General features: G+C 40.1%; 1 protein-coding gene across 1 annotated transcript; it reads right to left on the bottom strand.

The window, feature by feature from the left end:
- Window positions 1–452: 452 nt before the first annotated feature.
- On the bottom strand, window positions 453–8,229 carry LOC308398106 (aspartate aminotransferase, mitochondrial). Its single transcript, XM_080884533.1, has 10 exons — window positions 8,070–8,229; window positions 5,689–5,845; window positions 5,350–5,478; window positions 5,198–5,257; window positions 4,937–5,098; window positions 3,795–3,899; window positions 3,491–3,641; window positions 2,757–2,922; window positions 2,143–2,293; window positions 453–1,692 (listed from the first exon to the last, which is right to left on the bottom strand). The coding sequence occupies exons 1-10, from the start codon at window positions 8,150–8,152 to the stop codon at window positions 1,570–1,572; spliced, it is 1,287 nt and encodes a 428-aa protein (XP_080740659.1). The 5' UTR covers window positions 8,153–8,229; the 3' UTR covers window positions 453–1,569.
- Between the last annotated feature and the right edge of the window lie 5,778 nt (window positions 8,230–14,007).

Genomic DNA, 14,007 nt, shown 5'->3' with positions numbered 1-14,007 from the left:
CCTATGACAGCTGGGATAGGCTCCAGCGTCCCCCGTGACCCTGAAAAAGGATAAGCGGAAGTGAATGGATGGAAGGTGTTTGTATCATGTTTATGACAGGTGGTCTATATTTGTTCATTGCTGTACAGGGCTGTTATCTGTAAATAAAACAGAACAAAGAGTGCATGTAACCATTTCTTACATGGGTAAACTATTATCCAAGAACATATCAGAAACTTAAAGACCAATGAAAATGCAGCCACACCCATTTAAGCAAATGCATAAGTCAGAGCACTCTGTACTTTTGTTTGTGCTTATGCAAGTCAAGATCATTATATACAAGTTTAGCCTATCATAGCTAACAAAGAGCGAGGAAACTCCCCTGGACCTCAGTGCAATAATCCATCACTTGGGATCAGATGTAGGTTGTCTGAGCATGATGTAGTGGGTAAATGTGAAGTAAAGGGACAAAATTAACTGGTTTCACATCTTTACTCTTTAATGATTTATTTGTTCAATGATGACAAGACCAACGATCCATAAGAGAGAATGCAAAAACATGGAGGCAGAGTACCAGAAGTAAGAGCAGACTCGGGCAAACCCCACATTTTGTATTGCCATCTGTGTCTCACAGTCCAGATTCACACACTAAAAACATGATGTTCATCTGAATGAACAGCGTGCGCGCATCATGAGATGTGGTGTTCCCCCGAAGAAAGTACCCCACACAACTTTACCATGGAGTACAGACTTTTCATTTGGAGAGTAATTTTGTGTAATAAAAATTCCTTGCAGTGGGATTGACAGATTTATTGTCTCCATTCTCAACGCTAAACCATGTGCTTGTTTGTATCTGGGCTTACAAGAGGACCAGCAGAGAGAGACCGCTGCCCTGTAATCACCAAAACAGAAATCAAACAGATTCAAATTCTACTGAAACAGAACAGATAAAGAGTAAACTGCTGAATCATTGTTAGGGCAGATCCACAGAGTAAAGAGATTACATGATTGGCAGATGCCCATTAGTACAGTAAAGCCCAGTGAAGTGCCAGTGATGTCTTGAGACTCAAACAGTGCCTCACAGGTTAAAGTGCTACAACTCCACAATTAAAAGGAAACCCTCAGATCAACTACAAGCTTTCACAAAGAACGAGAGATCTCATCTCCGCCTAGCATCGCCTGGATAATTTTTCCTCAACGTTTTAGAGTGTGGGCCTACAGCAGATAGAATATACATGTAGGAGGACACGAATGTACAGCCAACAGTTTATTTCTGATAATAAATAAGCAAAGATGATTCAGTCATGGGAAGAAATCTCTCAATTTGGCAGGGGAAGCCTTTAGTGAAATGTAGAGGAAAGAAAGTAACTGGAAAACAGAGCCTGTAACAAGAGCAACCGTTCCAAATTTAACTCATGATGAAAGCCAGTCAGGAAACAAAAAGGCTACAACTTAGAAAAAAAAAAAAAAGAAAAGAAAAAAAAGGAAGTTTTCTAAAGGTGGAATGAAGGGGACAGAATAAATGACGCTTGAAGCTCCTCTTTAGTGCTGCTCCTTCTGATTTTTGCTGCTCTCCCAGCACGATCCACTCTACTTGGTGACTGCGTGGATCGCGTCTGCAAGGTAGCCCACGTTTCCAGAGGTCACACCTGCCATGGAAATTCTGCCATCCTTGGTCATGTACACTGAGAACTCTTTTGTCAAGCGCTCGACCTGCAGGGAAAGAAAACAGCACAAATGAGGCAGAGGAAAAGGGCAGTTTTATTGTTTGTTGTTTTTTGAAATAAACATTCATCTGCAGGATCAAGACTCATAATGTCAAACAAACAAGACTGAAGAATGCACGTTTTTAAATGAGACAGCAGGCGTTTAAGACCACATTCTTAATGCAACCAGGCAAATACAAATCGCCACTAAACTTTGTAACGACTAAAAAGTTAAACAGCAGTAAACCATTACCCCCTGGTGGTGAAACCTCAGTCAGTACAGAAAGCAGCTTTACACAACAGATATGACTGTAAGAGTGGGCCTGCCAAAAGGCAAGTCTCTTTCCTAAGAGAAACTCTCCTCTGATATGACCTGTGAGGTTTATTGCTGAATGACATTATTCATTACACTTTGTTTAAATATGAAAACGTATCAATTTCTCTGCCATTACATTACCTGTTCTGGCTTGAGTCCTGTGAAGCAAAACATCCCGATCTGGTCGATGACATGCTGCCAGTTGTGGGAGGAGCCATTCTTTTTCAAACCGGCCACCAGCTGCTCTCTCATCTTGATGATGCGGTTAGCCATACCATGGACCTCCTCCAGCCTGGACACAAAAAACAAAGAAATGCATAACTGAGCATCAACCTTTTTGGGGCACGCTGAAGATTTGAAGCGTTCCCAAAGTATTCAGACTACATTAGTTTAATGTGTCAGAGTTTAAGTTGCTAGTTGGCAGCAGCGCATAGAGCACTGACCAGGCTCCATCCCTGAAGGTGCTGGAGCTTTGTCTCTAAAACCTGACTTTACTCCTGGAACATGCTCAACTAAGGTAGTCGTGTCACTCCCAGCTCTGATTTCTGTGGCCAAAGGAACACAGCATAAGTGCAGTGTTGTGATAACCTAAGGAGCTTGAAGAGAAAGCAACTGGGCTTCATTTGGTTTTAAAACTGAAGAAGCCTCTTGGATGAGAAGCAAAACCTCTGCATGAAGCTTAAAGAAGGAAGGAGCCCAGTATTTAAACCCTAGTGGGGTCGTCTGTGGATATGTCCATGTCTAAAAGGTCGTACCACAGTGAGTGCAGCTCTGGCGTGTTGAGAATAGTTGCTGCAATTCTGGCACCATTCACTGGTGGGTTGGAGTAGATGGGCCTGATGAGGATCTTGAGTTGAGACTCCACCCTCTTTGCCTCCTCTGCATCTTTGCACACGACAGTGAAGCCTCCGACACGTTCACCTGTCAACATGCACAGCAAGTCAAAAATATAAACACTGATGACAAAAAAAAAACAAAAAAAAACAAAAAACAAAAAACAAAAAAACAAACCTCAGGGTTTAATACAAGATTTTGGTTCACGATAAACCACCACCTCTACTGAACAACCAAATTTAAGAAAATTGAACAGGTTATAAATAAGCAAGGATAACAGACACACAATTAAATAGCTTGCGATTCTTGTGTTACTCATATTTTCCCAGACTCGTGTAGGTTTTAATGTGGGCCCCAGTGTCAGAAGGTGTCAGTAATGCACCTACAGACTGTTTGCAAGACACCACTAAACAGAAATAAAAGACTAGGTAGAAGGAGACTATTCTAACCATATGTGGTCAGTGAGAATAAGTGTTGCCATACAAGTGTGACAACATTCAAAACTCAAAAGAACTACCGCTGTACCCAAATAAATATATTTTAGTATCAGCATTTTCTCAGTGGGTCTTGTTAAGGGATCAAGATAGATCTGCTCAAATGTTTCATTTCAGAACAGAAAACACCCATTTAGGAGCCTGCACTGAATCTGACTGACCATAGAGTCCCATGTTCTTGGCAAAGGATTGCGACAGCACAATGTTGTGACCGTTTTCAATGAAGTGGCGGACAGCCCAGGCGTCGCGATCAATGTCTCCACTTGCAAAGCCCTGGTAGGCCATGTCGAAGAACACGAGTAGGTTCCTTTTCTATAAGAGTGGTGGTGGATGAACAAAGACAGACAGCAGTTAATTATCCAGAGCTCATCAATTTTGCTGTCTTAACTGTCAGAGACCTCATGAGATAAAAGCAAAGCAACCGTTTCATCATTAGCATTTTCAGAACCTCTGATAACCTCTCACCTTCACAATGTCAGCAATCTCCTTCCACTGCTCGGGCCTTGGATCCACACCAGTGGGGTTGTGGGCACATGCATGCAGCAGGATGATGCTCTGCTCTGGGATTTTCTGCAACATAAACGAGGGTTTCAGTTAGTCAGCCTACAAAAACCCACACACTACAGACCTGACCGTGTTCTCACAGCAGCAGTACTCGTACACTGCTCATGCACTAGATATGACTAACATGAAGTGGTTCCTCACCACGAGATAAAGCAGCGTTTTCCAACCTTTTGGAGCCATGGCACATATTTCACATTAGGAAAGTCACAAACAAAAATGTCACAAAAAGCATATTAATAATTTTTCCGTGTGCACCAGGTATAGCGGAATTGGCTCAGTTTGTCCCCAGTATAGCTTTGTCTTCTTCTGACCACTATTCATGCTAGGGCCTTCATCTGGGTTGGAATTTACTCCAGGACCCAGGTCAGATTAACTACATTTTCTTTTCAAATACTTATCTATTGCTATTACGCGCTGCATTGTCTCACTCGCATGACTATTATGCAATTTCTCCTGTTTTACTGGCAGTTGGCAACTGATTTAATTAGAGCAGGTAGTTGAACTGCCCTCTAGTGGAAGAGAATGTAATTGTTCTGTTTGTTACTCAAGCCAATCGCTTGGAATACCAGATAATCTTCCACAGCACACCTGATCATTTCTCACGGCACACCTATGTGCTGTAGCACAGTGGTTGGGAAATACTAAGATAAGGGGATGAGAATTACATGTACATTTTAGCAAATCTTTATTATACACTGATGCAACAACAATTCACACTATGCCCAGTGAAGCTTCCCTGATATCTGTGTGTAAACAGAAAGTGGGGCAAGACCAAAGTCCTCTTGGATGGCTCTTAGTATAAATACACCGTTTGCACTACACACCACAAAAGTAAAAAAAGAAGAGTCCCATGTCCTGCGTTCTTTTCCTAATAAAAGGAAAATTTCTTAAATCTGATCACTACTCTCGAACTTATCCTTCAAAATCACAGATATCATTTGGACAACTCAAAGGATAAAATCATCAACAATAATCAAATTGTTGGGAAAAATGCTAAACATGTTTCATTTTCTTTTGACGCATGTATTTTACGCATTTCTTACAGAGATGTCATCCAGAGCTCCTTTGAAGTCAAAGCCACAGGTGGAAGGTTCATAGTAGCGGTAAGCTTTGAGCTGCATGCCAGCATCTCTGAAGATGGGTGTGTGGTTCCCCCAGGAGGGTTTGGGCAGGTACACATCATGTGGCCCAGGGTGGAATCGAGCCTGTGACACAGGAAAAGCTAATGAGCTAAGGCATACCAAGAAACCTAATTTTTAAAAACAGTTTTTAAATGCCAGGTGATCAATACAAGAAGACCTCACCAAGAAGTTGGCTCCAATACGCAGAGATCCAGTTCCTGAGATGGTCTGGACGGTGACGCTCTGTCAGGAGAAGAAAACTGCTGTACTGATATGGATTTCTTTTAAAAGACAAAAACTTGTCCATCGTCAACTGAACTTTAAGTTGAACTTACTCTGCTACTTTTCAAAACCTCATTTTCGGGACCAAGAGCCAGCTGAGCACAGGCTTTACTGAATTCAGCCAAACCACCAATGGGAAGGTACTCCTTATCCAGCTGTTTAGCTGCAATGATAGCCTCTGCCTAGAAGAAGGCAAAGAAAATGAGGCATAAAACATCCTCCTTTCCATCAGCTGGCAATGGTGTGTGTATGTATATCTCACACACACACACACACACACACACACACACACACACACACACACACACACACACACACACACACACACACACACACACACACACACACACACACACACACACACACACACACACACACACAGGTGGATCTACCTTGCGAACACAGCTGAGGACAAAAGGCTTTCCTTGATCATCCCTGTAGGCTCCCACTCCCAAGTTCATCTTCTTGGGGTTTGTGTCCTTCTTGAAGGCTTCAGTCACCCCCAGGATGGGATCAGGGGGACCCATCTGCACTCCACCCCACCAGGAGCTGCACCAAAGCAGATGAGAATAGTACTTAGATTGTGGTCACAAACACTAATGCATCTTTGAAGAGGGGCAAAGTGCTTTTAAGGTACCACTACCTTGTACAGTTTAATGCATGTAGCCTGCCAACAGACTGCAGATGCAAATTAGCAGTAAGCTAAAACTGATACAATGCATCAAATGGCAACATTTATGTTAATATTGTAGATGGCTTTCCAGAAAAGGCCAATAAAAGAAAAACAGCAACATGCTGCAGAGCCCAATGCCAGCTTAGCTCCTCATGTGACCTGGAGATAACACACTGACTTAAAGACGCATGAATGACACATGCTTGGCTGGTACAAGCATCATGAAACATAATCCCATCAGGAAGTCCAGAGTCCAACAACAAGTGTGACAGTTAATCGGGGTCAAAAATGTCATAATTACCCAGTTCCCACGACAACAAACACTCAGTGGAGTATTATATTCCACTGAATGAGTATTACCGTTCTTTCCTTTATTTGCTCTTCCAGCTTTCAGCATCATCTTGTTGAATATCATTCTTTTCTTTTTAAGCTTATCGATCTGTTTCAAAATACTTGATGCTAATTAAAATATTTGTTTAAGTGGCTGATTAAGGTAAAGAAACTAAACAGTCCTTGAATTTCTTATTAACAGTACTTATTAGTAATTTAAAAAAAAAAAAAAAAAAGGAGAAAAAAGTCAATCAGTTCACTGGCCGTTTTTCTGCTTTCACATCGTCAACTGATATTAATACAATACATCTCCGTTTGTACATAGATTTAGGAAGCCCACACCCACTATCACGTTTTTTTTTTTACGTGGCATGATTTTACTTTTGCTGCACTCTTGCCCTCACAGACATGTTATTGTATCAGGTTTCTTCTACTTTCTAAACTTGAGTCTAAATTTAGGACAGGACACTTTGCAAAGGGCAAGTGTCTCCAAAGTGACATTAAAATATTATTTCTATCATTTGGCACAAACTTTTTTCACCTAATTACCATCTATATAAACAGTATTAGTTTTACTGTGTGTAACATACTACTGTTGACATTAACAGCAGGAACGTAGTAACTAAAGTGTTATTTGCGTTCATTTGTCTCATCACACTTGCAGTGTGCATGCAAGCAGAACCTTTGAACAGACAAACTTCAGCGTTTATTTAAATATTTACTGAGAAGTTATCAGAGATCAGTAGAGCAGAGGCCTTTGTGGCACCGTAAAGGGCAATATTGTTGTTCACCCCTATCAGTTTCTGACATTACCGTCTAAAATTACACAATAACGGCTGGCTGCGTGCTTGAACATACGACACCGAATCACGACAGCAGAAGCTAGAAAAACGAAACCTAGAGTTACTGCAGTGAAGGGGTAAGCTAAATACAGTTTCCCACGTTCACAAATCTCAGCATTTACGAAAGCTTGAAGTTAAATATTTTAATCGCACAAACGAGTAACTGTGGACAAGTTTGTCCTCCAAGCACACCCTGAAAGGACACACCAGTGTCTCAATTTCCACCTGGAAATTAGCCAATCGGCGCTCAAAGGTGGGAAGCGACAGCCAATCAGCTCGCACGACTTTACAAACTACGACAAGTCGCTTAGCTCAAACTGTGCAACTGAAATTATCGCGATTGTTTAAGTCACTCAAGATGTTTTCAGGAGCAAAAGGCGAAACAGTTTATTAACAATTAAGTTAACTGTTTAATACTGTAAACTTAAGCTGCTCTTGATAACGTAACAAATCCGACTGGGCTTCAGTCTCCACCATGCTCCGGTGCTAACACACCAGCGTGACTTTCATCAGTACCGTTAACCTCATTAACAGCAACTCAAAGTTGTGGTAACTCAAAGTTACTGTTTTGAGGTCAGGTTAGAAGTAAGCAAAGAGAAAGTTTGTCTTAAACAATGGCTGTTGACCTTTCAGGCCATCAAGTCACAAGAGGACATCGCTAACCTACATATTAGCTGCTACCTGGGAGCAGATGCTAAACCCCGGACAACAGCAGGCCGTGTAAAAATCCTTTGACCTCAGTCTGAGGTTAGCTGACCAGCTATTGGGGCTACACTAACCGCAGAGCAACCAACCTCCACCATAAAACACAAGGTAACGTCAACCTTCAAATAACGTTTGTTCATTGAGCTAGCTGCAAAACGTGACAGTTCATGCGACCACGTAGGTGGTGCTTAACGAACCGATCGTCCACGTTACTGCCTTTTACCTGTTGCGGGTGGACAGGACTCCCAGGGACGGGGAGATGTTCCCCAGGCAGTAGACCATCTTGCTGGACTTGAGCAGAGCCATCGTTGCTGCGTTTGGGAGGCGAGCCTAGAAGGATGTGAAGGACAGGCGAGACCACGCTCCTACGATCTGAATACGCGCTGACGTCAGAGCAGTCGCCAGTGATCGTACGGTGTAGTTTCGTCTTGCTTCGGCAAGCGCGTACGCTAAATTGGATACGATACAGAGAAGATTAGCATGGCCCCTGCGCAAGGATGACACGCAAATTCGTGAAGCGTTTCGTCTGTATTTATAGCGGAGAAGAAGGAGAAGAAGCGTGAGTAATTTGTTATACATACACACAGAAACCAGGTAGTAAAACTCAGTAGCGGTTTTTGATACGGGCGGTTACCCGGGGCGGCATCGTGGTGGGGGGCGGCATCACAGACATCGGCAAAAAAAAAAAGAAAAAATGAAAAAAAAAAAAAAATTGCTCGTACTCGTGCTGCCCCGACATCTATCGCCGGGAGTAAGGGCGCCCTCGTTTGCGAGGTGCGCCTGCTGCTTGAGGCACAGGGAGGAGAGGGCGGGGCGGCGGGGGATTCTCTGGCTGGCTGGAGCTCGCAAAATAAAATAAAATAAAAACAAAACAACAAACACGAAAACACCAGACATTATAATACAGACTTATAATTTGCACCGATGTTTTTTCGAAATTCTGTATGCGAAAAGTGAGCGCGAGAGCCCTCGGTGCGCCTGCTTGCTGCTGAAGTCAAAGTAAACTTTATTGTCATCTCCGCTACATACAGTCCAGTATAGGGCTGCTCGATTATGGCAAAAATGATAATCACGATTATTTTCACTGAAATTGAGATCTCGATTATTTGACGATATTTATTTAACCCTTACGACCTACTATAGAACCAAGTCCGCCAGAGCTTATATATATATATATATTTTTTTACATGTTGTAGTGCCATTTGTGGGAGCATTTCAAGTTGCTATACATCAATACAACTGTTATAGCCCATATTGTAATAATATGTATGCATTAAGTCCATAGTAATTACATTAATTGCAAAAAAGTACAATAAACTACAAAAAAATTGAAAAGCGTTTTTGGTTTTTTTTACATATATTTCTACTTGGAGAAATTTAAGAGGTTTATCCCTCAAAACTTGAAATACAAAAAAAGTTGCAAAAAATAGTTTCTCACCACAGGAAATTTATTTTGAGTGTCTTTATAGTTTTATTTTGGAGATACACCAATTTTTATATACTGCAGGAAAAACGAAAAAACAATCCTATGATGCAAATTTGCAAAGAAAACAGCATGTGCATCAAAAGAAACTATTTCCAGCAGTGCAATTCGAGTTCTAAGCATCACAGAAACTATTCAGAAAAGTATAGAGTCAAACATGACTTATAAAAACACCAGTATAGGCAATTAAGGCCTACAAGTAAAAAACTACATTTCCGCGAAAATGGCGTCACTTCCGGTTTCGGGCAGGAAATGGCGCACATGCGTTAGTTCTCGACTTCCAGTGTTGCCAACTTTGTCGCTATATTTAGCAAGTTTTCAGACCCGCTAAAAATAAAGACGTGAAAGCCCTTATTGCTTTTACTCTCAACAAGCAGCGGGTGCTGTAACGCAGTCAGTTCTTCTTTTACTCTTATGCTGTTTTGTGGATCACAAGGTTTAAAACTACTTATAAACACACACACAAAGTAACTCCACCAGAGTGCCTATTTCGGGTCACTTTTGCCGGTCCAAGCCGGGGTAAAGGAGCAGGGTTGGAATTGTGACATTAAAAAAACAATAATTGCTAAAAGAAATTTAATTTGTAGTTCTAAATAAATTCTAAATGCATTTAGGACGTTTTTTACTCACTTTATGTCTCTTCCACAATGTTATTTCTCTCTCCAGCAACATAGGTTACAATTAGATTAGCATGACCAATTATGCAAATTTGGCGATGACGTCATTTAGCGACTTCTAGCGACTTTTAGGACAACCAATAGCGATTTTCCTTACTGAGGAGTTGGCAACACTGCTGACTCTGTTTCACTGTGGGAAGTGTTATGAACAGCTGATCGGATCGGCAAAGCTTGTTTCTGGAATATTATGTTTTTGTTCCTGCAAGCGCTTTTTATGTAATTTTTGCAAAGCTTTATGTGGAAGGAAACCGTGACCGAGGACAAGCTGATGGCATAAGATGTAAGTACAACTCCTCCGGTTTCATATGCAAAACAAATTATTGCGCTAGCTTACAGGTTCAGGTTCTACAGGGATTTAAAAATTGTTACACAAAACGGAGCGGGCTGCTCTGACCGGCTTTAAAGGGTTAACGATGACAACGTATTGAATAATGACTTTAAAAAATAATATAAAATAGTGTGCAACACCACTGAAGTTTTTTTACCTCTCTTTTCAACCAACGGCAGTCACTCTCCTCTCCAAATAACTTCTGCTTAGCTTTCCGAGCTTCCCTCGGGTCCTCTTAATCAGCGGTCTCCACCCTTTTTTGCGCCACGGATCGGTTTATGTCAGACAATATTTTCACGGACTGGCCTTTAAGGTGTCTCGGATAAATGAGGGAGGGGCTAATAATCGGCTCAGTCATTTTTAATGATCGTTGAAAGCCCAGATCGTAATCGTGATTAAAATTCGATTAATTGAGCAGCCCTAGTCCAGTATATAGAGAGACGAGGCAACAAGGCTCCAGTTACAGCAGTGCAAGTAAACAAACAATACATATAAGAAGAGTAAGAAAATAAATATAAACTATAGGACTATGGGTAATTGGATCAATAACAATTTAAAATTTATATTTGATGGTTTAAAGTCTCACACACACTTTAGGACTAGTGGTAAAGGGATCAATAACAATTTAAAATTTACAGTTTGATGGTTTAAAGTCTCACACACAACCCGTCGAAAGTGGAGGGGGGCCCTGCTGCTTCCAAATAGAGCACATTTTATTTATAATGTAAATCCAAGCCCATTATGTATTCATGATTTGAATCCTGGGTTGTGTGAAATCTCAGAAATGCACCCTAGACAAAGTGAATCTGTGAACTAAGGTGTAGGTGTGATAGATTATGTTGTGGTGACCTTCGAGTTGGGGGGGTGGGTGTTCATACTGGAGTGCAAAATTAAAACCAATGGAAGATGGACAAGAAAAGTTCAAAGCCATCAGGTCCTCAGTTTAGAAAAAATAGAAAAGAAGAAGAGGAGAAACTAGCAAAAGATACAGGTATGCAGATGTGTCATTGGATAATGGCAGGTCATCCTGAAACAATCAGAATCAGAATACTTTATTAATCCCTAAGGAAACTATGTGGGTTACAGTTGTCGATCCTACGTGCTGCACAATAATATTCAATATTTAGTATTTACTGTTATATTCACATAGATTATCGCAATGATGTTGTTTATTATATTGCTCTCTCTTTTTTTTTGCTTGTTTTCTCTTTTTTCTTTCTCAACAGGTGATCCAGGTGATTGATATATGTATTTTTTGTCTGTTTGTTTTGTTGGTTTTTGGTTTTTGCCCTTTATCACCGCTCCTCTTCCCCGCTGCTTTTCTTTCCCTACCTCTCTTTCTTTCTCCCTTTTCTTTCCCCCAGTCATGTCTGTCCCATGTGTAGCAAGTGAAAATAAAATTAAAATTAAAAAAAAGATTTGATATTATAATCTGACTCTTAATCCCTAGAGTAGTGTGGCATGGAGAGGGCAGTGAAGAAGGGAGGGGGACACTATACATACATAAATCCACACAAGAGCAGTGCAATCTTATTTTAAATTACATAACGTCTCCTGGATAAAAGCCATCTGACTCAAATAGAGGAGCTTTACGTCTTTTTAGTCACTAAATTTTCAGGGGAATTGATTTATTTGACTCGAGCATAATAACACTGCATTAAAACACACAGTTATGCACAAGCACCATATGCACTGCATCTAATTTACAACACCTGTCCTGAGGTGAGACAAAGGGAGCCATATATAAAAATATGAAACAGATATAAAAATAAAGCTCAAGTTGAATACAGAGTTATAGTGCGGGTGTGCTTTTATTTCAGCCACAGTTTATTGCTTTTGTTGAAAACACTGAAACTGGTTTGCATTTTTATATCACAACCTTTGCTCTTTTAATGATGGTGAGACGAGATTTTGTGCATTGTGATGTGACAGTTACTGTTTATTGAAGCCTTTGTGCTGTTTGTAATGCAGTGCTGATGTCTGGACTCTAAAATATCTCTGAGTACTGAGGAAGCATGGCATTGTATGTATTTTAAAATAATCCTTAGGTTGGCTTTTAAAGCTAAACATACTTTGTTTTCCTAAAAAATGAAAAGAAAAAAAAACAATGTATTTGTTCATTTTTAAATAACTTTTATTACCTGACCTTACAGTCATGTGATTGGTAGTTTTAGGTTATAGCAGGACTTTTCTGCACACATTATTCACGTCTTTCAAATCTTAGATGTGAGTCTAAAATGATTCCTAGTTCCCTGATAACTTAATTTCTTTTTTTTCTTCCTTTTTCTTTTTTTTTTTTTTTGCCATGAATGCTAATTTTTGGCATTGTTTACTTGTAGAAAAAGTAATTGAAAATATTTTTATTTTTTTTATTTTTTTTTCACATCTTGTGTTAAATGAGAGAAAATTTAAATTAGAGTAAAATGTCAGTCATATATATGTAATCTCTGTAATATTCTGGATATTTATAAATGAGCAATTTGTATATTTTATAGCTATTTCTTATACTTTGTAACTTTGTAATATATTATATTTTTTAATCAAGTTCAGTCTGTTACTGTTCTTATTGTCTTGGAGCAACTGCAACTACATAATTTCCTTAGGGATTAATAAAGTATTCTGATTCTGGATTTAATGATTCATAGACCATAATGGATATGCACAAATAAATACAAACTTCAAAAAATAATAATTAAGGGAACACTGAGTCATCACAGTATAAGTCAGTTAAAGCTTCCTGGAGGTCATTTTGTAGGGCTCTGGCAGTCATCTTCCTCGTCCTCCTCATACAAAGGAGCAAATTCGGGTCATGCTGCTGTCTCTGCTGGGAGACAGAGCTAACCTTCTTGCAACAGCATGTTTAGATGTCATCCTGGAGGAGCTGGACTACCTTTACAAGCTGAATGGGCAGCAGGAGCCCATGCTACCAGAAATGACTCAACACTAGAAAAAAGTTGACATGATAAGGAAGGATAAGGACAGATTAATGATCTGTAGCCACCGCCTGCTAATCAGGCATTTTACTTAATATAAATAAGAAATAAGATGTAAATAAGATGATTGCAGGAACGATGCCGCTACATATTAACAGCATTCTGCAATTACTTGATTTTCCACTTGAGGGCAATATAACACAATAGGCAGTGTCTGTCTGTGAAGGTTCTCAGTCATCCAGGTCATCGTAGTCTAAGGAGCTTGGAAAGTAAAGCGTCTGGACTTCTTTAAAATGCTTGAGGACGTTTCATCTCTCATCCGAGAAGCTTCTTCAGTTCTGATGACTGTAAAGTCAGAAGGTGTCTCATAATATGGCTTAAAACTGTCTCTTTTTAAGCTTTATACATCCTTACCATAGTAATTTTGATGATCGCTGTGAAAAATATTAGAAGATGGAGTTCATTCACACTTCAGTGTTTAACATAAAAAATCAAGCACATGATTGTACCTGACACACTGCAGAAGATTGTGCTGTTTCTTTCAAGGAAGTAAAATAAAGAATTGCCATTTCCTGTGTCCGTGTACAGGTTCTTCCCACTAGATGGAGACCTACATATGTCAAATGTCACTATATGTGTACCAGCCAACAATCCAAATTAGCTATGTATCCAACCTTTTATCCAGGGGAAGAGGCAGAGTACAAATTGCCGGTCCACAACCATTTATATTTGTATCCACA

The sequence above is a fragment of the Rhamphochromis sp. 'chilingali' genome, assembly GCF_963969265.1.
Source record: "Rhamphochromis sp. 'chilingali' genome assembly, chromosome: 6".
Lineage (NCBI taxonomy): Eukaryota > Metazoa > Chordata > Actinopteri > Cichliformes > Cichlidae > Rhamphochromis > Rhamphochromis sp. 'chilingali'.
Note: the sequence above shows the minus strand (reverse complement) of the source record. Positions and strands in the feature narration are given on the sequence as shown.

What these genes read in the sequence shown, in the direction of transcription:
- LOC308398106 (XM_080884533.1), bottom strand. Translation starts at nt 8,152, where the DNA reads ATGGCTCTGCTCAAGTCCAGCAAGATGGTCTACTGCCTGGGGAACATC. An exon ending in AGATTGCTGACATTGTGAAG is followed by an intron (nt 3,642 to 3,794) that starts GTGAGAGGTTAT and finishes CCACTCTTATAG; the next exon opens with AAAAGGAACCTACTCGTGTT. An exon ending in CCAGAGCTGCACTCACTGTG is followed by an intron (nt 2,294 to 2,756) that starts GTACGACCTTTT and finishes TTTTGTGTCCAG; the next exon opens with GCTGGAGGAGGTCCATGGTA.